Genomic DNA, 25,784 nt, shown 5'->3' on the forward strand with positions numbered 1-25,784 from the left:
GACAAATCACTGTGGTTTCTTCTGATCATGGGAGAACAATTACTCAACTATTCTTTTGTTTCTTTGACCTCACTGAAATCTGAAAATCAACAGCTCCTACAAAGAAACCATGAATCAAAACTCAAGTTTTTTTTGGCAGGCTAAGTAGAAGACAGCTTTGCCCAGAACACTTTTACACGTTTTAATTAAAAGTAACAAAAGTTTGAGAATCGAGCAGCTCTTGCCTCTGATATAATAAAAGAGAAATTTCAAGGATGCAGTCCACATTGTGACCTTCCTCTAGCTGCCAGTGTTTCACAAAGTTATTCATCCTTGGCTGAAAAAAAAAGTTTCTGATAGGTGATAGAGCAGAGCTAAGTGTCTGTTTTATCAGTAAAGATAGAACAAGTATCTCAAACATACTCTGCTACAAAAAGCAAAGTGGATAAATGAGAGCATGGTGTTGACATTAAGATAACTTTTGACCACATCCAATGGTTATCAAGAACACTCAGCTTCTGTTAGCAGAAAGAACACTTAAGTGTCAATTCAACCTGAAACAAGTGAGCGAACAGCTAACAGAGGAAGTGAGTATCATGTCTGTACACATGTATACGCAAATGAAAGCAGGATCTATGGAGGGGGGACAGGCGTTTGGGGTTTCAGAAACACCTTGTCTCTATTCCAAGTAGTATTGACCGTCAAGACTCAGGAAGGCTTTGGTTGTAAGCATGAAATCTGTGAAGACCGCAAAAAGGCAGAATCGTTTGCAATCCCAGTATAAATGTCGAGGATTTAAGTCATGTTACTGTCTGAATAGGCTGCTCTCAGTTAATTGCATCAAAACACAATTTCAGACAGCAAAGCAATTGTCAACATTCTTTCCAAGCCATGTTCCAAACTGAAATTCCACTTTTGTTCCATGGGTTGTCAGTCGGACAAACTTGACTTCAGTGATAAATGGCTGCCTTGTGAATATGCTGAATTCCTGACTGTAAATTACGGTGGCCCTGAAGGACAAGATACATTTACAAAAGATGAAACACTTTTACAAAGTTGGAGACCAAATTACATTTTGGGAAACATTTTTACATTTTATAAAACAAAATTAAATCAGCAAATCACTTTTACCAAGGCCAAAACAAATTTACATTGAAGGAAACAAATTTACAAACGATGGAACACTTTTACTGTTGAGTCTGACTCAGTCTGACTGAGGTTAGCCTGAGGCTATGTAGTCTGAGCCTGTTTCATCTGAATTCTGACACATGATGAAGGTTTGGTAAAAGTGTTTTGCTAATGTAATTTTGTTTTATAAAATGTAAAAATGTTTTTCAAAATGTAAATTTGTCTCCAACTTAGTAAAAGTGTTTGATCTTTTGTGAATTTGTTTTGTCCTTCAGGGCCACCGTCGTAAATAGTCAAATAACAAATCATGTAAACTCCAAACTTTACAGAGCTTTTATTTTGGCCAAAGTGTCACAAAAACAAAAATGAAATTGCAGACAGAAAAACAGACCTATCCAAAGGGAGTAGCTCGTGTTTGTGTAAGCATATGACCACTCACTGGCTTTCCACTCAAGAACACTTTGATCTAACAGGATCGTGAGGTGCTCATTAGGGATAATCGCTAAGTTTGTGCACTGTGAGGCCTTGCACTGTCATCACATGCTAAAGCCACTTGCTAAGAGCTATCTTGATAGCAGATTAAAGGATCATCCTCTAATTGTTGACTTATGTGTGAAGTTGAACCAGGGACGAGTGCATGGCAAGTGATTGTGCACCTGATGAAGGAAACAAGAGAAGCAGCGGGACAGGTCGTGCATATAACTTCTTACACTTTATTTGCATTGGTAGAGTTTAGAAAGGCAAATGTATGCATATGTTCCATCTCTTTCTATTTCATGTAAATGTTTTATTTCCTCTTGTTACAGAGGAGTCATCTAGAGTACACTGTAGCTTTAATGCTGTGCAAATTATGGATCAAGATCACTAACTGGATCTAGTCAGAGCAATGAAAAGATTTGATGTCACAGTTTGTTTTCTCACTCATCAAAGTGGTGCATCTGCAGAAGCAACCTTATAGGTGAGTAATAACGATCTCCCTGTTTCCCTCTTGGTGGTTTCCCTCTCTCTGAAAGTGAAAGCTCAGTGTATGTGAACAGTGGGCTAATTGTTGTCTAGACTGCAGAGTTACACTTAACTATATACAGGTCTAAGTAGTCACCTTCCTTTGAGTGTGCTACAGTTTACAGTGTCACTGCCTGGGATGCATGTATACTTATTTATGCTATCTGCTATTTCATAAACAAATAAGAGCAGTCTAAAGAACAGACAATTGTTGCTTTACTGCTCAATCTTACAGCTTTTCATATTTGTATTTATAAATTGCTATTGTATCCGACTTCAAAGTTGTGGACTACTTTCTGTTTGTCCATTAAATACAAACCAAACGGCAACCTCCGGCCGCAAGAATTGAAGCCAATGTGGAAGTGTTAAAAACTGCAGTTCCTCGAGTGTCCACTTGAGGCTGGCTCAAGAAGTACCAGAAACCACATACACACCTATTCAAAAAAGCTGATCTTTACAGCAGAATTAAATATGTTTACAGCCTGGTTCAAAACACGAGTGTAGTCTTGATAGCTCAGTTCTCGATCCGCACACACTGAACGAGGGTTGAATTTTTTCATAATGCGGCAATTTCAAAGATATTAAGATTACGAGTTTTCCATTACGAGGCACAGCTGACTTGATTGACAGGCGGGAGCACTGTAGCTGTTGGCTAGGAGGCTCATAGCCCGTCTCTTTACCTCACACTAGTTCAATAGCAGTTCGGTTGACTTCAGCATTTCCAATATAGTTCCCGCTGACGATTGGCTTCAAACCAGCGCTTCATAAAAAGACACGTGACGTCACAGATACGACGTCCATTATTTATACAGTCTATGATTCAAACCCAATAACATCCACGTTAAAGCTCCTGTGAGGAACTTTCAGTTTGTGTTGAATTTGGCGCCCCCTGTGGACAAATAGATACTGTAGTGTCCACAGTTTCCTTTTGTTTTTAATCCTTCTGTGCTGACTGACACTAAAGACGCTTGTGTTGCTTGAGAAAAAAATGGAATATCCAAAGGATGCGGTTCAAAAAATAAAGACTAGAAGTTTATTTGTCGCTTGATTTACAACTGGTCAAAGAAAATAAACCATAATCAAAACTGTATTAATGTATGACTTTAGTGAAACCCAAAAGATGAACATTATAAAACCAAGACTATCAGTAGGGGCCGCAAGGTCTAAAGACTGTATGCTTCAGTCAGCCACACCACTAGGCGCTTTGAGATTTCTCCAGAATGTAAAGTGCATGATACATAAAATGCATTATTATTATTATGCATTATTAGGCTGCAGCACCTTGCTCTTAAGCCCTCTGACCTGCAAGAACCACAGTCATAAGTTAACACCACTCATATAGAAATGACCACAATATAGTTTAACAAATAAACTAAGGAATTGGCTCCTACAGATACCTTGAGCTCAGGCGGCTGATCTTGTCCTGTTAACATGTAAGTAATGTTTTCTGACATAAAAATTCATCCTGCTTTCTTTTAACATCAGACTGTATCACTCACAGTGAACTGTTGTTATGTAAAATGTAAAGCTGTTACCGCCTCATCTGACACCTGACCCCGGGCAGCGTTTTTTTTATTAGAAATTAATACTGAGGAATACTCCAACCTCTTCCTGATGATCTCATTTGCTTTTGTGGGGCATCTGAGGCTTCAGTATTAATTTCAGTCTGTTTCGTAACCAGTTAAAAACTCCTTTAGTGTATGTAAGGAAAACTTGGGGTTGTTTCTTGTTTGCTGATAATGGCTGCTGAGATATTTTTCTGAGGAATTCTTGGCAGCATTTGGATGTTGTGTGTTGACAAAAGTCCAGAGTCCAGTCCCCAAATGTATCTTTCCCATCAATCTTGATCCTGCATATTTGGACTGTATTGTTGCTTGTTTGGACACAACAACGCTGCAGCTGCGGGCTCCTTCACTTGGACTCATTGGATGAACAGAAATAGCTTTTTATGCAGCATTCTTCCGCTTGTGATTAAAGATTTGAATTAATCTTCTTAAAGTTAACTTTGTTCCTCCTTGTTCCCCTACTCAACGTAATTACTAAACTTCACTTGCACAGGCAAATTAGACATTACAACCCTCTCTTTAACAAAACTGAGAATCCAGGAAACAAGGTGAGAAGAATCCCATTTAAGTGAAGGTAACCCTGCCTGTTATTTTCCTCCTTTTCACCACTCACACTCTTTCCCACGTCCTTCCCTCCCTTTTTCTTTCTCCTTGTTTCTCTCTCTTAGACCCTCCCTCCCTCCCTCCTCTGGCCTCCTCTTTCTCTCTCTCTTCCTCCCTCCCTTTCTTCTTACTGCCAGTGTTCTCCGGGCGAGCGCACAGTCAACTACAACTTGTCATCCGCAGCAGAGCGTATCAGGTTTCTACAGGACGGTGAGAGTCACACACGCCCCTTACTGAATAGCTGGAGATTAGAGCAGCGCAACTGTCCTTCAGTGTTCAGCCCAGGAAGGTGAGTAACATTATAAAAGAGGGAATACATTTATTTTCCTTTATCTGTCCTCTCACTTACACTCTTGTGTAAGCCTGGGTGAACTGCTCAGACAGTTCCCAGAGTCTTAGTATGTTTAGTAAATATCCTCAGGCTTGAGTGTTTAGGTTAAAGTGAGCCATCATGTTATCTACTGTAAGTCTCTTTAAAAACAAGGCTGTTCTCTCTTCTTCCAACCGCTAACTTTACTCATAAGAAGACATGCTCTGTTAGTTCATGGCCTTGCCCTTTATTTGCTCAGGAGAGCTACACCCACAATAAACACATACACTTCATGATAGTGCTCTAAAAATAGTCTTTAAAAAAAGAGGATGTTCTGATTAATTTTTTACTGTCTTCTACTCTGAGAGTGGCGCTTTGGATAAACAGGGGTGATGCAGGTATCCGGGGTGGATGCAGCTCTTTTGCGTGTTTACACTTTGAACACAGTGGCGACAAAACAACGAACCAGGTTGCAATATTTCTCCATGACTCATGTATTTCTTCAACCTTTTCCTTCAACTTCAGAACATTAGAGTTTCCTATATGCTGTAACAAACAGTGTCTTGTAAACGTGGCAGTTTGAATAAGAATCTTAAAGGTTGCTGTTTTGCTTTCTAACCAAACAGGTGTTAGTTTAACATTTACTTTCCCATTTACCAAATGTCATCATTTTTTTTCCCAGTGACATTTTATAACAAACTGCTCTGTGACTCTTTCCTCTGTGACTCAGTCTGTGGGTTTCCTTTTCAAGTTCTTATTCTCCCGCCTTGTAAGAGTCTGTCATTGTGGTCTCTCTTTTTGTCTTGTTTTCCAGACGCATCAGGACAGTGTTTTCACCATGAGGTGATCACTCTATCAGCCCGTTTTGTCCGTCCACTTCTCCCCCCCCCCCCCTGCAGACATGGGGTTATGTGACAGTGTGAGGTTTTGGAGGTGGCAGCATGGCAGCGCTGGAGCATTCAGGGCTGGAGTTGGTGTGTTGCTGCTGGGCCTCAGTCTGGCTCAGTCCATCCCTTCTCAGGCTGTTTGTCGAGCAGTCGCGACCCAGCAGAACCTAACTGAGTACGAGTACCAGGGACCAGAGGACACAGAGGAGACACCTAACAGCGGCTTCCTGTCAGCTTTTGTCCAGTCTTTCCTCCACACAGTGCAGCCCAACCCCCTCCCTAAAGGTCAGTGTCCTCTTTATTGCTCAAATCTGATGCAAATGTTCACAGCTAGTTCCTCATAGTTTCTACCAGGTGCAAAAAACCACAGTGAAACCTTTTGGCCATTGGGTAATATTATCTTACAGTGACAGAGGTGATTCATCATTTTTAAATACAACACTGGCTCTTGAACTAATGATGCTCAAACAAATAGATGACAGGATTAGTTAATCAGTAAGTTAAAGGAAATTCTTTTCTACTCAATCTTTAACCTTAAAGTCCAACTCTCTTGTTTTAAAGCTGGTGTTTCCTGTAACTCAAACTTTTGTTACACCTGCTGTGTTTTGTCCTTCCTGACACCGAGCTGTAATAGCTCCATAAAACCTTGTAATTTTCATGTTACTTCCTCCATGGTATTGATTTCAAAACACAACAGATGGACATAGAAACATGTCAAACAACCTTTGTCCTGTTCAAATTCATTGCACTCAGTGATCACCCTGTATATGCTGAGTACAATAGTGATATTCAGGTAAAAGGCACTTAATGCTGCATGAGACGCTCATGTTTAAATTCAACAGTTGTTTGAACAAGCTGTCCTCATTCTCTTTATGACAAGGCAAATGGCTTGATAGCTTATTGTAAACTGGCTCTCTGCTCCGCTATAAGCCATGAGCCCTGAGCCCTGAGGTTATAAACGTTGGTAGGTAAATAATAAATGGGTTTTTCTCTGTGGTCAAACATGAGGGTTCATTCTTAATAAATTGATGGCTGCAAAGACAAAACAGGCTGCGTTGGTAGAGGGTATGCATACATGCCAAACAACCGCCCTTCATCCAACGTAGATTCATCATCTGGCAACTTAGATGTATATTTGATGTATTCACGCAGGTTGATGACTCATTACTGGTTGGTAAAGAACTGAAACAATGTCTCACTTTTTCAATTCTTTATTTCAGAAGATCAGTACGGACCCCTTAGATGGACATGCATCCATACATTTTATTTACTCCCGTCTCCTGAGATGATTCTATCTAGTTGTTTCCATGAGATCTTGACTTATTTATTTCGTTATCTTGAAATAACAATGTTGTTTTCACAGTGCTGAGTTAAATTCAGTTGCTTCCTTGAGATCTGGACTTGTTTCTCTCATTATCTGGAGATAACAAGGCTGGTTTTCCATCATTATCTGGTCATCTTCAGGCAAGCACTCTAGAGAGGTTTCACATTGTAACGGATTGATTGATCCTGTTATCTCTGGATTACAAAGCTTGTTTTCTCATGATGAGAACTCAAGGCACCTGGTGGTGCATGATAGGTATGATCATCCATACTATCAAAAAGTAACTGAGTTACTGAGTTACTGTATCATGAAAGTCTCGAGTTACTTGGGAAAGTAACTGAAGCGTTACTTCTTTTTGCTCCAATGCTCTTATTAACGTATTCTGCCTCTCGTCTCACTGGGATTCTGCTAAAATGATGTTTTCTAATGAGTCTTCTGAAAGCAGAAGTCTCAATAGTTAATACGGGAAGCATGTCTTCAACAACATACCTTACATTCAGTCGGTTTAGTCCTCCCTGGCTCACAGATTTTGGAGCTGGTGATGATTAAAATCAAGCATTGGCTGTTTGGATGGAGCGACTCCTCCTTGGTCTGCCGAGCTAACGTAAGCTACACCTGGGTCAGCAGTGTTTGCAGTGCCAGGCTAGCTTAGTGGCATGTTGTTTGGTAGGCTGCTTTGTGAGATTAGAGTTACCCTTCTTGGGGGCGAAGAAGTTTTCCTTTGTGCACATAGACTACAACTCACCACTAGTTTTTCTGTTCTGTGCTACTATAGAAACACGGCGGTGCAAGATGGCAGCCTCTGGAAAGGGGCCGCACCTATGTCGATATAAAGGCTCATTCTAAGTAAACAAAAACAAAATTATATTTATATTCAGGCGACCAAACAATAATTGAAACATACTTAGGAGTATTATGTTTCATTTCTACAACATCTGTTCTATTAAATGTCATAAATAATACACACTGCACCTTTAAATTCAAGGTTATGTAATGAAATACAAATATTTGTTCACAACAGCGCATGGTGCCACTTATCTGTGAAGCGAGTGTGGTCCTCATGATTGAGGCAAGCTGTCACTCGCAACTACAGTGTTAGAGGGATGACAGATGGAGAGACACGGTGAAGAGTAGCACAGAAGTAGAATAAGTTAAGAAACAACTGCGCCAAAGTTATGATGCCGATTTTAAGAAAATGGGTTATTAGCACAGCAGAGAGACGAAACAACTGTCAAACAGCATAGAAATATTGTTTCAGAGTATTATGTCTGGAGATGGTGAGCATAAAAACAACCTTTTTAAGGTGCACTTATGAGTATGGAATTGAAAGTATACTCACAACCAGAACTGTCATCCATCCAATAGACAGCAGGTTGTTTAAATTTGTATGGTATTGAAGTAGTGACACTTTAAGCGCTTCATTTACACACGTGATCACATTTGATTCCATTTGTGATAATTATATTTAAAATAAATTGTAAATATAAATGTATTTAATAGGTGCCAAAGACAACAACCCTACCCTATAATATCCACTGTATTTGTTTTACATTTATTTTCAGTTTTTCTTTTAAAAAATGGAGTCTTGAAATAGTTTTTGAATAACAGTGGTCTTATATCCGGACCAATACGGTAGCTCATTATCATGGAAAGAATGGAAGAAAAATCTATATATGCATGTCCTCTGATGGCTTCCGTAGGCAAACAAGAAATAAAAAAACTTTAAAATGTCCAGCACGTTGAAAACATTTTAAAACAGGAAGTAAATGTTGACCAGCCTCTCTGTCAAGTACAAGGACCAACATCAAAAGTTAGTTACGTAATAAGGCATTTTAACTTCCCACTCAACAGGTTATAATAAGGGTGAAACTTATTGAGTAAGCTAAACTAAACTTTTCCAGGAAATTCATATCAGATTATAATCTGATGTCATGGAGATGTAAACATGTGCATGATGAGAAAATACACAAAAAGCTCAGAGAACCTGAACGTGTCTGCTCAGTTACCTGCACCTGCGTGTCCTGAATAATGCACACAAAAGCCCACTCTGATGGGGCCAGATAGGCTTTGTATTTTGTGTGTGTGTGTGTGTGTGTATGTGTGTGTGTAAAAAATCTAATCACACCCTGAAAGCTGTCCTGGTTTCCTGGTAACCATAAGATCATGGTGTCACTTTACAACTTTTACAATAATAGAGATTAAGATGTTTGTGCACGGGACACAATGTCCTCATAGCCGTGCTTTTTTTTTGCATGACCAACCAGGAAAGAGGCCACGATGTAAAAAACGAATTAAAAATAATCCATGAACCCTAAAAAATGTGTTTCTGTGTCTTCTGAAGTTATTTAAAAATAAGAGAGCCTTCTTGAAATCATTTTCTACGTTCTCTTTCTAGATCTTATCCTAGAGTTGGTTCAGGATGTGAACAAAGTGCTCTCAAATCAAGACCTTGTCAAAGAAGTAAGTGTGTTTTTTTCCTTCTGTGTTTTGACATTTTTGTATGATGAAGTTGTAGATGTGGGAAAAAGTCAGACACACCCTCCTCAGAGCCCCTCGAGCTGGTAATCTGAGAGTGTTTAACATAAGAGCAGCCCTGTGCGTATAGATCCAGTTGACTGAAGTTACTCAGACTCTCTCAGCCGCTCTGATTGTAGACTGTCACCACAGTAATGTAAACCTACAGTTTAGTGTTCTCTCCCTGTATTTGATGTGACAACAGACCACAAAGACCTGCTTCTCTGCTACAAGCTTGGCCTAGAAATGGATATATTCTATGTGATACATGTCATTTCCCTGACAGTAAGTGTGTGTGTGTGTTTTGTGTTCAGGTCCTGGTGTATGAAGTTGGATTCCTGGTGTGTGCAGCCATCGGCGTGCTGTATATCGTCCTCATGCCCCTAGTGGGTTTCTTCCTGGCGTGCTGTCGCTGCTGTGGAAACTGTGGAGGGAAGATGTACCAGAAGCAGTCGTCCTCCATCCACTGTCGCAGGAGGACTCTCTACTGGAGCACGTTCATCACCACAGCCATTATCCTGTGAGTGTGTGTGTGTGTTTGTGCATTTCTACACAGCATAATGATGTGTTATCTGAAATTAGCATCCCAACAAGACAGCTTGAAAGTGCACGCCTCACTGCCCGTCTGCTCCTCCCTCAGATCAACGTTATGTTCAACACTTCAGTTTGATAGTGTGTGTGTGTGTCTCTCTCTCTCTGGGTGTGTGTGTGTGTAATTTTGTGTTTATGTGTGGATTTTTCAGTGCCGGGAATATCTGCATGTTTAAAAGTAATGAAGCCCTGAAAGTCACTGTGGACCAGACCTCAGAGGGGCTCAGCGAAACTTTCGACCACATCAACGCCTTCCTCACTGCTGTGCCTCAGGTAAGAGAACCTTTAATGGACTGCAACTCATTTCATAATTATCTTAGTGGAGTCAAGTCAAATGTATTTGTTTGTGTGGGTTAAAGTATCTTAAATGCCACAGAGAGGACAGGAAAGGGTGCTGACAGGTAAGAAATCCAGGTTCACCAATGGGTTAAAGCTGGAGGTGGTGGAGCTGTGTCACAGGAGTGTATCAGCCCATTTACAGCTCTTGTAACAATGCTGTAGAGCAGGGGTGTCCAAACTTTTTTCAAAGAGGGCCACATGTGATGTTGTCAGAATACCTCAGGGCCAGTGGCTCCTGGAATCCTAAAGTTCTATATGAAATATCTATTTAATAACAATTATTTTAAATGTTTTCTCAATAAAACAGTAACTAGGAAGTACCATGTAAAGATTAGCAAACTTTATCTTCTTCTGTAGGAAAATGTTTTTCATTGGGGTCGGGCAATGTGGGAAAAATACTGTATCATTATTTTCCTATGGCAAGATCACGATCTGGATTTCATCACACTTCTTTTTCGTGTTGTTTTTAAGACTGTTCTGACCAGCAGACAACATATTAAGAACAAAGTCATTACTTTCCTGAGTTCTGAAAATTTTTTATTCACCTATTTTTGCCTTTTCTGTACAATTTCATAATTTTGATCTTGTCTTGTGTCCTCTTTTGTGTCTTCTGAACTTTTAGTGTTCATCAAGAACATTTTCACATCATGATAAAAGCATTAATTTGAAAACCTCTCAGCTTTAAGAGTTCTTTTGTTTCTTCTTTTTTGCCATCTTGAAGAATCCCCAGAGCTTTGGCTTTAGACAGGTAGTCCATATGAAACTTTTTGAGACTTTTCTGGATTGACTTTAGTTTTGTTTGTGCGCTTGAAAGAAACTGCAAATGTACAGATGATTCAGAATGTGATTAAGTTCTGTGCTATTAATAACACAATTTAAGATGGAAGCTTGGGGCCATAAATAAATGGACCTCGGGCCGCAATTGGCCCCTGGGCCATACTTTGGACATGCCTGCTGTAGAGCTTTAGACAACATGTGCAAATTGTTGCAAAGTATTGCCGTGTTCGCCTTCTTTTAAACTTCAATTATATACCTTTTCACATTAACAAAGAAACATTTTATTTATAAAAGTACAGGTAATATTCCTTTAGTCATCCATTGGTAATAGATGGATCAAAATAAACAAAGGATAATTGAATATCAAGGCCCCCTTAGAATAAGACAATAGACGATAGAAGAAGAAGAATTATATAAACAGAGGGGTTCTGAAAGGAAAGCAAGAGCAGAAATCAAAAGCTTAAACAGTATGATTACCTTTAAGTGACTGCTATGGCACAACTTTAGCCAGAGATATGCCACAAGTTCTAAGAGGATCTAGAGATAACTTCCTCCTCCAAAAACTCAACTCCGCTGCCCACTTCCTCACCCACTCCCACTCCATAGCTCACATCACACCCATCCTTCAGCACCTTCCCTGGCTCCCCACTTCAAGGTCCTGCTCATCACCTGCAAAGCCCTCAATAACCTCACCCCCTCATACCTGACCTCCCCCATCTTGCCGCTTCAGATCATCAGATTCTAATCTCCTGCCCCACATCACCAAGACCAAGCACCACACCCTGGGGGACAGAGCCTTTGCCAGTACTGCCCCAACTCTCTGTAACTCTCTCCCTTCAAACATCCACAACTCTGACTCTCTTTCACTTATTTAGAAATCAACTCCAAACCTACCTCTTCAAAAAAGCCTTCAACACGTGACCTCTACTCCCTCCCTGCCTCTTTTTTTAATTTTATTTATTTAATCTTTATTTTCACACTTCATGTAGAGCAACTTTGAGTACTGAGAAAAGCACTACATACTGAGTCCTATCAATTATTATTATAACTTTTACTGTGCATGGCTGTCTTTTATTTCATATCTGCTCGAGCAGCTGTGAGATCGTAGTGTTGATTGGTATATCACAGAAATCAAGTTTTCTGTTTCATTAAAAAAAAAAAGTTTGAGACGGTGATGTAACACTTGCTGTAATCAAAGACTGATTCTTGGCGTTGATGTATTGATACAATAACGTCTTTCAAAGGAACAGTACTCCACTGTTTCCACCCTCCAACCTCACAAGATGACTACTTGCACTTTATCATCAACCTTGAATAGCATGAATACACACATCTCCTCAGGATTGTCACATTTACTGCTTAACCTCCGTCATCAGTGTTCTGTGAGCCGACAGCTTTTGTGTGAGATGCAAATAATCCTTCTGTCAGTCTGCTGAGTAACGACCAGCTCTGTATCCTACACTGTGAATACACTTATCTCAAGATACAACAGGGCAGGGAAAGGTTGCAGGGATCGGCAGGGTGGTGTTCTGTTTGTTTCTCTTTATTTGTAAAAGCTGTTATGTCGGATTAGCTCCTGGAATCAGCGTTTGACAAACTGCGTGTTGTATTTAAAGCTGTATCTGATGTGCACACTGTGAGATGTTCTTGTTCTTTGTCTTGTTCCAGGAAGTGAACCATGTGGTGAATGAAAGCTACAAAACCATACAGGAGGTGACCCGGAACCTTGAAAGTAAGAACAGAAAGTCCTGATGTAAAAATAGAGGAACCAATTTATTTAACTGTAACTGATGTGACACAGTTTCTGTTCATGGCTTTAACCCTTCCACCCCTGTTCCTCTGTCTGACTCAGCTATTGGACCCCAGCTGGGAGCAGAGATCCAGGAGCAGTTCAGAGACACTCTGTGGCCTGCGCTTGACGCAGTTCGACTCCTGGATGAAGGTATGATACACCTGCATGCTCCGTCCTGTTTCAGTCTGAGCATGTGAACACTTCTGTGAATATGTGAGTTGAGGAGTTCTGTAATTACAGAGGCGGGGGCGGACACAGTGCAGTGTTAGTTTCTTTTACTCTTTAACATGGGAAAGTTTGATTAGATCATGAGCCATGTTCTTCCGTGTGACCATTGTTATTAGAGCAGAACAACCTGAGTGACTGAAAGAATAAACACACACACCAGTGATCCCTCCTCCCATGATCGGATTACTGAATGGGCCAAGTGGTCAGGTGGCTCCAAACCAGTCTGTTTTTACACACTATTATTTGGGTCATTTATTTTTGAATATGTCCATACTTTGATTATGGAGAGTCTTTATAAACACTCAGGAATCTTTCCAACCCGTGACATAATCTCTTTAGTGATTTTCTATAATAAGGTCTATTTGTTCTGTAATTGAAGTCTAAATTATACATCTCTTGTTACAGGAAGTTTAACCATAAACTGTATAAAACATAGAAGTAGTCTTGGTGACATCATTAATTGGTTTTAGAAGAGACATTGATGTAGCCCAATGATGGTAGTCACCATATTAGAAATGCTGACTCTCTCTAACTCTCAGTCTGAGAGCTGAGGTTGGCTTTGAGCCTCCTGGCTACAACGCCCCTGTCTGTCAATCAACACAAATACACAAATGCATGTGTAACCCTGAGGCCCTTTTCACACAGACATGTTTTTGTTAGAAAACAGTAAACTATCATTGCATTTTGGCCGTTCATTTACACAACAATGGAGACTGAAAACGCCAACTTTTGGAGTTTTTGAAAACTCTAGCTTCACATACCCCCTCCAAAAACATGACGTCATGGCTTCATTCGCACATGACTGCTGCATTCTCAGTCAAATAGCCATTGTTTTGATGAAGTCGTCATGTAAAAAAAGGGAAAGACTTTTCTGTTTTGAATGAGGCTGTTCTCATGTAGACAAGGCCTTAGTCTTTGAAATGGATGACTAATAAAAATTCCCCACTGAATTGAGACATTCAGACCAAACCGGTTTTTATACCAGACTGTAAACATGTGAAGTTTTGCTGTAAATACGGGCATTTTTAAATTCATGTCAATGGGATTCATTGGCTTTTGGAGCCAGCCTCAAGTGGTCACTCAAGGAACTGCAGTTTTTGCACTTCAACAGACAGCCTATCACAATCTACAGCATGACTAACTGCAGTTCAGGTGTGGCTGTAAAACTAAGCTCACAAACTAAAGCTCTACACTGTGAGAGACAGAATGACAAAAATGTTTAATTAGAAGAGGAGTTGTCCAAAGGCTTTCCATGAAGCGTTGCAAATATTTCCTACATTACTCAAACTGCTCTCTGATACTGTAGAAGTCAGTCAGCACTGACTGTATCATTCGGACAAACAGTAACAGCTGCTTTATGGAAGGGACGTCTGGACCTGATTACAAAACACAATGATTAATATTCACCCTGCTACAAGTTTCAAAGAGTGGACAGAGTGAGTTGAGAGGGTGAAAAGGCTTTCATCAAAGATAATGTAATGACACACAAAGCATCAGTGTCTTGATAAGGCTAAGCATTTTAAGGTGATGTTAATGTGTGTGTGAGAATTCAGTTTCACTGCCAAAAAACTGCTTTTTATAGAATAAGCACAACTCAAAGGTAGACACAAACACTATTCTAAAAAAGTATCTGAAATAATGAGATCAAAAGCAACACTCAGCCTCTTATCAGGTGAGGAATTATTCAAATAGCACCCTTCACAGGGTTCAGGGGTAGAGATAAACCCAGGGTGAAAACCCATAAAGACAAAAACAAAGACATCATTTCAGGATCAGTTTAAGGAAATCAAAACATCTTCTAGGATTACATTGAAATTTGGCAAACATGCGGCCATGAAAAAATATTTCAGTTCATTTTAATTAAGTTTCAGTAGAACTAGCTGTCAGGTCAGACACCTTTTCGTGTTTGAGTTACAAATGTAAGAGAAGAAGTGTCAGACATGAAGTAATCATTCATTGGCTGTCTGGAGTGACAAATGCAGCCATGATACATCATTAACCAACATGGGCACATCATCCTGTCCTCCCTCCACATGGCTCCCTGTCTGTTAGAAGATTCATTTTAAGATTACATTGTTTGTTTTAAAACTTTGAGTGGTTTAGCACCATTCTGTCAATTGTGGATTTGTGTGTTTTAATGCATATCAACGAGTTTACATGTTACTGTGCCTCTATTTCCACTATTGTAATTCACTGTGCAGCACTGAGGAAAGTTAGTTATTCTTTAAATGTAATATATATATATATATATATATATATATACAGTTTATGTAATATGTATACAATATATATGTGTGTATGTATACACTGTATATATAAATATATGATTTTTCTAACAGTGTAGGGCTTTTATTTTGTGAACTATATGTTTATTTCAGCATTTACACTTCCCTCATTAATCAGATCCAGCTCACATAAAAGTGCTTAGAGATGATAGTCTTTAAATAATAATTTTTAACTTTGTCAAATACTGACAAACCCTTGTGCTTGTCTCCCTTTGTATGTATGAACAGATACTAACAACACCAGTGACCAACTGAACAAGCTGAACACATCTTTGTCTGAGCTGCAGTCCAGCGTGGAGCGCCTCCAGGCCAATGTCACTGCTGTTAGAAATCGCATCAATCAGACTTTATCCAACCCAGACTGCAGCGGCTGTGACACACTGCTGTCGGAGCTGCAGAAACTTGATACACTGGACAGCGCCATCACTGTGAGTACTGACTCTCCACAACCTCCCCAAGGTTTTTCACATGTTTTATTCTTCAGTTCATGCATTGCATGACTTGAACCACAAAGGCAAATCAAATGAGGTCTGTCTGGACATCCTCTTTCCTAAGCTCAGGTGTTTTATGCAAAAGAGAAGTGAGGTTTGACTGCTCAGGTTACAAGCTTGCTGACCCAGAGTAAGATTAAAATATTATACTGGGTTTGAAAAGTAGCTACAGAAATAATGATTTATGCCATCAAACCTCCTTTGACGCAGGCAGAGACAGTGTGACACATGATAATAGCTCATCATTCTTGGCTTTGTCTGGACAGCTGATTTATTCTCCTCCCATCTGTTCTTCTCTATTCCTCCTACACTCCTCTGACTCTGACACATGCACACTCTCTTCTCCTTTTTCTGTCACCAGATTTTAAATGAAAATTCTATAAATATTTAATCTGCTTCACAAAATGTTGAGAAACCAGACCTTATTTCTTGGGTGTCATCTCTTACTGTGAAAACTTTGTTCTTTTTTTTTTAAACTGCAGTCTGGCGCCCCCCTCTGTTCATTCAGAGTATAACACAGGATTACATGTGATTGCTGGTCACACTGTTTGCACGTGTGTCTCTCTGTTTTTTCCTCACAGATTCCTAACTTGAAGGAGCTCCAGTCTGCAGTGGATGAAGTCATCAAAATTAATCTCTCGTCCAGAGTGAAGGAGGTCTGTGACGTTTGACACCAATAATTTCATACATCATCGCAACATAATCCTTTCTTTGTCACCAAATCTTTAAAAGTGGAAAGAAAGAGTAAAGAGTGTGAAGACTTTTTAACTAGAGATAATAAAATGAAACACAAAGCAGCTTTCTTTATCTGATAATTGTTTGTCAGTGAAGTCAATGTGTGTAGTGAGAGATAAATCAGGGGCTCACTGCAACACAAGCAAAGCCAAAGGAAGAAAAAGAAGAATTTAAAAAACATTTGTGTGTTAATAAGTTATGTGTATTCTGTGCTGTCTATCTGTTTATCATGTGTGATTAAAGCTACTGCTTGACTTTATTCTAGGTGGAGGATTATTTTAACAGCATCCCTCAGAGAGTGACAGATGACACCAGTGATGTTGTTAAAAGTGAGTGAGCACATTTACACCATTCAAATCTTCAGGGATCAACTTCTCTTAACAACACAAGTTGTTTTTTTTATCTTACTTTTGAAGCAGAATGGAATTAATTAAAATACATAAATGAAAAAGTCTGGTATGTATCTGTTCTTTTTAGGCAGCAAGCGGCTGTTGAATGACATAGAAGCTCAGATCTCAAAGCTCAGCGATGACATCCCTCTGTCCACTCTGAACAACATCACGGACACTCTGGTCAAGCTGAAGAGAGACATCGTAAAGTTCACACCAGAATTAGAGCGAGGAGAGCAGATCAGGTAAAAGGATTGGACGCACAAACACACATGATCAAAACAAGACTACGCCACATTTCTGTCATCATATGTGTGTTGTGTATTTTTTGTCCAGATGGAGTGTGTGTGTGGCCCTGTGCTGTGTGGTCCTCTTGGTGGTGGTGTGCAACTTCCTGGGTCTGATCCTCGGCCCTCTGGGTCTGAAACCCAAAGCAGATCCTACGAAACGTTCCTGTATGGCGGATTGCGGTGGAACCTTCCTCATGATGTGAGTGCTTGATTAGAATATATTTTTGCACTTGCAGCCATTTGAATGTTTGTTATGGTGCATTCATGTGCTCCTCAGATGGTCGTGTTTTCCAGGTTCAAAGTCATTCTTTCAACAATGTGTTCATGAGCTTAAAATGAAATGACATGAATACAGTTTTTTAAATGTTCTGTATTTTATCTCCCAGATCTAGAATGTGGCTCACTCTATGTTGATGGCAACAAACAGTTATACTAATATAATCTATTTTACAACTAACAACTAACCCCAAAGTTGATATGGAGAACATGAATCTTTGCTAAGTTTTAGATCATGAAGCCAGCATTAAATTTGAAATGCAGTATTTTAGAGTTTTATGACTTTAAAGCTCCTGTGAGAAGTTTTATGCAGGTTTTGAAACAGACTGAAATTTATACTGGTGCATCTCTGTAACATACAAAAGCAAACAGGACCATCTGTGAGAAGATTGATTGTTTCTTTACTGTCATTTTTAATGCCTAGAACTGGTGGTTGGGGGGTAGGTGTCAGGTCTGCAGCTAAAGTAACCACAATGAAGTCAGAAGATTGAGATATGTAGTCAGAGGACATTGCTAAAGCACATAGAGGATGAGATAAGCAAAGATGTGTCTGCCTGGGCTTTAAAATGACAACACCTGAAAAGTTTTCTACAGGAGCTTTAAGTCAGCATGTCAAGAACCAATAGATTAAATTTTTTTGAGTATTCGTTCCACCTTCACGTCAGTTTTCCCATTAAGGAAGTTCATTTCTCCAGGTATTTGAACACCTTGTCAAAGCAGAGTGATCCATACTAATCAATCCCCTGAGCGTTTGTTTGACCTCTGACCTCATGTGTGTTTGCAGGGGTGCAGGTTTCAGCTTCCTCTTCTCCTGGCTGTTCATGATCCTGGTGCTGGTGCTGTTCCTGCTTGGTGGGAACGTTTACACTCTAGTCTGTCGGCCCTGGGACAACGGACAGCTGCTAAAGGTAGGCATATAAAAACACACATCTGCATGTGTCTGTAATAGCACACCATAGATGCCTTATTCAGTTACTTTATTTAGTTAAGATCTCCATCAGATATTGAGATATTCAAACATCACCTTCAAAATCAAGAGACACTCTGTAATATCTTTGTGTTGATATGAATGCCTCCTATCTTCACAGCTCATGGATACTCCAGGTTTAATTCCAGGGTTTGAGCTTGGTCCTAGTTTGGGACTGAAATCTGAAATCAATATCTCAGATGTCTACAAGTATGTGATCCCCTTCCTACTCAAAGAAAGACTTAGTGAAATTCAGTTTTATTGATCGTGGCTGTAGAATGTTGAGTTTGACTTGATGTGAATGTTGACAGAGCCTGTGAGGAAAACAAGCCTCTGTGGACAACACTCCACCTGAATGAGATCATAGACCTTGAAGACCTGCTCAACGTGTCTAAAGTGAGTTTCATATCAGCCCTTTTCGAATGTTTTAGATTAAGGATTCATGCAACACAAGTTTATCAACCTATATCAACATTTAATATATTTTGTCTCTCACTCCCTCTCTGTCTGCCTCTCACAGTACACGGATCAGATCCAGAGTTTTTTTGACAGTGCAGACATCGGCCTGTCCACCATCACTCTCCTGAGCCCTGAAGTTAAAGACCAGCTCGGCAGCTTCTCCACCAAATCTAAAGATGTTGACTCCATTGACATCACGCCTCAGGTAGTCTTTATTCCTGCTCTTGTTTTTATCTTGGTGCAGATTTTCTCTCATGACATGTGTCCACTGACATTACATTCTTCCTCTCAGATTAACAATGTTTCCAGCATCAATCTGAACACTACGGCGGACAAACTTGACCAGCTTGCCAACCTTCAAGTGAGTCACGAGACATCAATATGACATCATTTATCATTTTTTGTACTTTAAACACATACTTTTTTTCTTTCTGCTGTGCATCTTTCATTGACTAACCAGTGATTTGCTTGTTTCTAGTCAAATAATAATATTAAAAAAGAGCTTCAAGATCAATCCAGAGACCTGAGGCAGATCCAGGCCGACATAGACACAATCATCATCCCTCAAATGGTGAGTACCTCTGCTGCCATTTCTCCTCATCTCCTCATTCTGTTCCACCTTTTTCCCTTGTTAGCTATCCATCTGGATTTAGACACCTAATGCTTCTGCCCTCAGGAAAACGTCAACACATCCATCGCTGGCCTTCAATCCCTCGCAGAAAAAATCAATGTGAGTACACTGAGTTACACCTGGAAAGGCCAAGAATAAAGATCATCATTTCTCTCTTTCTCTGCCCGAGGTTTATTCTCTCCTCTCTGACTCTTCCAGGGAACGGTGGGGGAGGTGCTGAGCAAAGTGGGAGAAGCACAAGACTTCCTCAACACAAATACGACACAGATCGTCAAGACCGTGAGTAGAGCCAGGAGTCACATGAGTTGGAAAGAAAAGTGCTCCATGTGGTCTGCTAATGCCTGTGGTCGGTCAGTCATTTAGCCAGAGGGGGAGAAGGGGGGAGGCGGGACTGCCCAGGGAGTGTGGTATGCTGCTTGTATTTGAAATGATGTAGTTGTTGCTTTCACATCCAGAGGGCACAGATCACACTTTTACTTTAGTTGTTTTAAACTGAGAAATGCCTGTGTTTTATTGAAGAAGGTGTAGTGAGCGGAGACTCTAATGTTTTCCTTTTACAGTCTGTGTATCATGTAAACATAGCTGGTAGGATCCTAACAGAAGCAAAAAAAAATAAAAATTAACATATTCAAACACTGTATACTGTAGGTGGAGGTTTCAGTGTAAGGGAAGCAACACAAAGTTTGTAACCGTTCAGCTAAACAAATAAAAACAAAGGAGGAGTCAGATGAGGCAAACAGAAAGGAATACATGAAGGAGTACAAAATAGTCTTCCTGCTTGAGCTTGTGCTGATCTTCACTTTGACTATGCTCCACCATGTGAACTAAGTCTGTGTCGAGGTTCATCTGATAGCACTCTGCTAACCGTTCAAAGAGTCCAAACGAAACATGGAAACAGCATTCACTTATAGGCTCTGTTTGAAACTCACAGAGGCAACACATGGACTGATACAGGGAGGATTTAATGTTGTTGAAGTCTTGAACTGAAATGAAAGCATCCAGTTTCATTAACAAACTTGCACTTCACTACCAAGCACTATGAATACAACTTTAGTTGTATCCTACTGCAGTAGGCAGTAGGATAAGATGATGTTGTGCTTTATCTTTTCAATCAGTTTAACGTCCATTGAAATACCAAAAGAAGAATCTGTCGACTCAATGTCAGATCACTGAACTCCAAGGCTAGTTGTTCCAAGGAGGAGCATAGAAGTATCAAAAATGGTTCAGAGACTTTGGTGAACAGCAAAAACTGATCAAACACAGGGTGCTGGTTTGGCCTACAGTGGTTAAAGTGTGCCTCATAAACAGACATTATGGTCCTTGTTGCAGTGGAAGATGATTTGACCCCTTGTTGCATGTCATCCCCTACTCTCTACTCCCCAAATTTCCTGTCTCTCTACGGCCAGCCTATCAATAAAGGGAAAATGGCCAAAACGATAACTTACATTTTTTTTTATCAGGGACCCAAATACAGAGGATATTGTCCTTGTCATAGCGGTCGCAGGTTTGACTCCTGACCTCTACCATTTGCTGCATGTCATCCCCCACTCTCTACTCCCCAAATGTCCTGTATCTCTCCAGCTTTCTTATCCAATGAAGCAAAAATGCCTTGACACGTTATAAAAATCAAGCTTGTTCAGGGACTATTTTAACTTGTGGATTGATACTTATCTAATACCAAGGTTGTGTTAAAACAAACGTCCTTACTTTTATAATAAAAAGAGAGAGAGAATGAATCATTTATGTCTTTCATCACTCATCTAAAGAGACATTTTGCATGGTTGCATATGTTCAATTTTAGGCACTCACCTTCCACACAGAATCATTTTAGCACACACAGTCTATCATGTTATGGTGGATCAGGAGTATCAGTGTTCCAGGTTATCAACAGTGTTGCCTATTTATGTGTATTTGATAGAAGAGGTCTGTCAGACTGAAAAATAAGCTTTATCTGTTTTCGCTGCACTGAGCACTCATTGAGTTATTGTTCTTCTGGTGTTTTGGAGTTTGTATTTAAATTCAGAGAAATCAGAAAATATATCCTTTATGGTTTAAATGAATCATCCAAAGCACTTTGAAGAACAAGTGTGTGTGATATAACCTTCATAAATAAACTTCCCTGTTCGCCATGCCTCATCTGATCATAGCACTTATTAATGGGTCACTTCAGAGGATTTACCCAGAATCCAACTTGCTGAGATGGCTAGGCATTCCTCTGATTCCTCATGACTTCCCACTGTAAAGCAGGGAGAAAATGTGTGGAATTTACTCTCCTTTTCTCTCTCTCTCTCTCTCTCTCTCTCTCTCTCTCTATTGTTCCCAGGAGAGCCAAAAGTTTGTGGACTGTCAGCTGGGTTACTTCATAGTTTATGCTGACTGGGCCAACCTCACGGTAAAGTCATGTTTTTACACATTTAACAAACAATGTGTGCACTTCAAGCAGATCAAGTACAATATTTATACTAGGTCACCTTTTAGTATGGTTACTGATCTGTGTGTTCTCCCTCAGATCACACTGCATGTGGGTCGCTGTGGGCCGGTGGCTGATGCTGTGGACTTTGCTGAGACTCTCATCTGCCTGGACGTGGTGGAGTCTCTGGTGAGGATCAGATGTTACACGCTGCTTTTCCTGGCAGTTTTCATCTTTGTTAAACTCTTATCTTTCATCAATTTGGCGTAATTTTCACTCTTAACTTTCTCTCTTTCAGAATGCGTTCTGGTTCAGTCTGGGTTGGTGCATGATCTTCTTCGTCCCCAGCATCATCCTCTCTATCAAACTAGCAAAGTACTACAGGAAAATGAAGTACTCGGATATCTTTGAGTGAGCAGCACAAACAAACATGCATCAAATACCAGAGGTGTGCTGAATGGTTGGCATGAACCCACCCTTAAATCTGATTGGCAACCCAATAATCCTAAACTATAAAGTCCACTACCCTGATCAGAGGCAGGCTCATGTTCAAACTACTTATTCAGCTGTTGCAACAGCTGCTAGTAGCTTTAGTTGGGTTTTATTGTTGCAAATATTCTTACTTTTGTACTCTGCAATTAGACTTTTGGGGAAACATCTTCTTTTACAGACCATAGGAGTTAAACGTGGCTCTATTATTATTTTAGTGATTTCAAATGAAGAAACTGTACACAGGAAACCTGCGTGTAACCTGGGGTGGCATGGGCCCCACTAAAATCTGATTGGTCACCCCTGATACCAACACCACAATCCTAAACTATTGGCTGATTGCCTAGACAGAGGTGGGGCTTATTTTCAAGCCAATTACTAGATGTTGTTGTAATTAGGTATGTTCGTGTTTAGTCGACTGAATTATTTAGCTTCATTTCCCTCTCTTGTTGGCACCAGAAACACTTAATGAGTTAATTGTATTTTTAATTATTATAGGCCCAAAATGTCTCTCATATGTTGTGTTGCAGCTGTAGCGCTGCCATAATGCTATAATCCTCTAAACCAGCACAGATGAAAAATGGCATCTTGAAGTGCAGAGTGGTTTGTTAGTATTTTAATCTAGATAATTGAGATAAAGTTGTTTGTAGGCTGAGTCTGGTTAAACTCGTATATAGTGGATATACTGGCTGGTAGTGCTAGCTCTGCTAAGGTTAGCAACACCAATTTAAACCAACTGGACATGGTTTACCTGCAGACACTGTGATCCAGTGCTTAGTCGTGATAAATGATAAGACAATACCAAGTTTTGACTGTGGTCTGGGTGTTTTCTTACCTTAAGACCAGTTGGTTCATCTGTATTTCATTTCTGTTGAAACGACAAGGAAATTCACCGCTTCTGAACATCCCTAGCCATTACAGGTTTCTTGTAGTTTTCTTGGTATTAAGATTAGATTATCATAGTGTCTTTTGTTTGTATTTTCAACACTTCTTTTGTTGTGTGCACTTTCAAAACATACAGCCCGGAATGTAACATCTGTTCGATACCTTAAAGCTGGGGTTGGTAGTCAGATTTAGATACACTTTTTGTTATACTGGTTAAAATTATCTTTATGTCCTGATGGCAATCAATATATAATGTGTTCTTAAAAAAGAGTGAAAAAAAGCTGCTATCTACAGGATTAAACCTGGGAAAACACCAACCAATCCCTGCCATCAGGAGCCAAAATATGAAACCAATCAAATCCCATCCTGCTGTTCTGCCCGCCTCCTGCAAAGCGTACATTTCATGTTTGTTTGTGTTTTTAACTTTCACTAGGATGTTTGTTTTGGCGCTTTCTTACCGCTGAGTGAGACATGAGTTGACGTAGTGCAAAACACAAACAATGTGAATCAGTCAGGATCATATGGTCGCGAATCAGCGGTACTCGTGCATGTGAGCGGGGGCGTCGTTTTGGAGGAGCTCTGAGGGGAGGGGGGGAGGGGTTAGACGTCCAGAGGAAAATGCTACATTTAAATTCATGCTAGTTTTCTGTGACTACCAACCCTAGCTTTAATGTAAGTAGGTAGCATAGATACTGTATAATTAGTGGAGACAGAAATGCTAAATAAATGCTGTTCAGATGTGTGTTCATGTGTGCATACTACTTCATGCAACCCCTGCACATGTCAGTCTTGGGCCTCCCCAGTCTAAAACTTCTATCTAGTTACGCACACGTATCCATGCATGCAGTACCTTACTGATTCATTATGCCGTGATGTCCAGCCTCTAACTGCTGTTCATTTTTCTATTTCCAGAGAGGACTTAACCATGAGCCACATCCCACGGGCCCACTTGAAATCCCCCTGAGAGGATGGTGTTTGTGCCAAACAGCTTTAAAGACTGCAGGCACAAATGTGACATAACTCAACAACAAAAAACACAGTGCACTCCTGCAAAGATGTGGCACATTGTCACTCTGGTGGAAAAATATCACACTGAAAAAGTCCTGCAATACATTTCAACAGTACAGAAAACCACACACAGAACATTTGAACTGACCTCAGGTGGACACAGGGTTTAAGGGACTCTGCAGGGATTTTTTCATCACTTTGAAAAGTATTTCAATAAGATACATTTATTTTAGTTTTCAGTTATTTGTATGTATTTAATGTTGACCTGAGCTGCTGCTGGAATCTAAGAACTCTGCTCCCCATTTCTAAACTGTAAAGCTGATTCGGAGGGGAATCGATCATAATAATGCAGTTATGTAAAGTCACGTTGGGTTGCAGTGCTCTCAGAAACAGCAGCAGTGTGTATCTGTGCCAACAGGCATTTGCCTTTGTCTGTTCATTGCTGTGATTTAATAACATGTTCTGGGTGGGAACACTTTTTGATTACTTCTTTACTTGCACTATATTGAAAATCAAAGCACAGATCTTTGCACGAATCATGTAATGATACACCTTTTGTGAATGGTACAACTGACATCATCAGGTCACCACCGTCTACAAACCAGACAATGTGACTCTGAAGAGTTTAATGAATTATTGCTTTAAAATATGTTTCTGTAAATAAGGATTTTGACTGACTACAAATGATTCTTAAATGATTATTTTTATACTGTGATCTTCTACAAACTCTGTGGTAGATTGTGTTTTATCTCTCTGTTACACAGCACTTTATTTGGTCTGTTTGTTTCATGCGATCAGGAGGTTGTGAACATTTCTTTTCGCTGTTGTGAAAACTACTGTAAGTAAAAAGCTATCACTGATCAGCAGCCGCTGTGCATATTTCTACCTTTAGCCATAACATGAGTGGAATCTCAGAGATCAGTCTGAGTCTGTTCTCCACACAAACCATGAAACCACTTTTCACAGAGCACATCTTTTTTTTTACCAAGTATGTCCGTCTGAATCTGCCAGAACTTCTGTCACACACTGCAGCTGTGATGGTGACATAAAGTCCCACAAATAATGTGTGACAACTTATTATAGATGTAATATGATCATTTGATGTAGTGATGATCTCAGCATTCTGTCTTCATGGTGGAAGAGCTTTCTTAGTCTTTAGTACTGTAGCTGTAATTTTCACCTTTATTTATAGAGCTGTTTTATAACCTTGTTATAAAGAGCTTCACAAAGGCAGCAAAACAGACATGTAGTTGGCTGAAATCATGAGGGTTAAAAGAAAACATCAATTCATCTTAGGAAGACAAATCTAAAAAGTAACAGTATAAAGAGACTTCAAATATTAAAACTCAAAGCAGAATTCAACATTGATGAATGCAAAAAGTTAAAAGCCCTTTACTTGATGGATCAACTTCAGATGACAGTTAGACAGC

The 25,784-nt window shown here is 39.9% G+C and overlaps 1 protein-coding gene across 5 annotated transcripts; it reads left to right on the forward strand.

Annotated features, from left to right (window-relative positions):
* Positions 1-4,342: 4,342 nt before the first annotated feature.
* prom2 (prominin 2) lies at positions 4,343-25,220 on the forward strand. 5 transcript variants are annotated; one of them, XM_034682461.1, is made up of 25 exons: positions 4,405-4,566; positions 4,954-5,056; positions 5,402-5,759; positions 9,194-9,258; positions 9,627-9,832; positions 10,056-10,176; positions 12,688-12,751; positions 12,872-12,961; positions 15,553-15,752; positions 16,397-16,471; positions 16,816-16,879; positions 17,028-17,184; positions 17,276-17,428; positions 18,290-18,413; positions 18,594-18,682; positions 18,784-18,868; positions 18,993-19,136; positions 19,224-19,292; positions 19,410-19,502; positions 19,608-19,661; positions 19,761-19,841; positions 21,886-21,954; positions 22,072-22,161; positions 22,271-22,383; positions 24,259-25,220. In XM_034682461.1, exons 3-25 carry the CDS (start codon positions 5,489-5,491, stop codon positions 24,308-24,310), a joined length of 2,529 nt encoding a protein of 842 aa, XP_034538352.1. In that variant the 5' UTR covers positions 4,405-4,566; positions 4,954-5,056; positions 5,402-5,488; the 3' UTR covers positions 24,311-25,220. The 5 variants fall into 5 exon arrangements, with proteins under 5 accessions (XP_034538351.1, XP_034538352.1, XP_034538354.1 ...); XM_034682464.1 differs by having other exon boundaries at positions 4,413-4,566; positions 4,956-5,056; positions 22,271-22,420; XM_034682460.1 differs by lacking the exon at positions 4,954-5,056 and having other exon boundaries at positions 4,343-4,566.
* Positions 25,221-25,784: the final 564 nt, after the last annotated feature.

The sequence above is a fragment of the Notolabrus celidotus genome, chromosome 4 (assembly GCF_009762535.1).
Source record: "Notolabrus celidotus isolate fNotCel1 chromosome 4, fNotCel1.pri, whole genome shotgun sequence".
Lineage (NCBI taxonomy): Eukaryota > Metazoa > Chordata > Actinopteri > Labriformes > Labridae > Notolabrus > Notolabrus celidotus.

Coding starts and splice junctions, on each gene's coding strand:
- prom2 (XM_034682460.1), top strand. CDS start 5,489: ATGGGGTTATGTGACAGTGTGAGGTTTTGGAGGTGGCAGCATGGCAGC. Junction 5,760..9,193: donor GCCCAACCCCCTCCCTAAAG/GTCAGTGTCCTC, acceptor TTCTCTTTCTAG/ATCTTATCCTAGAGTTGGTT. Junction 18,869..18,992: donor ACCTGCTCAACGTGTCTAAA/GTGAGTTTCATA, acceptor TGCCTCTCACAG/TACACGGATCAGATCCAGAG.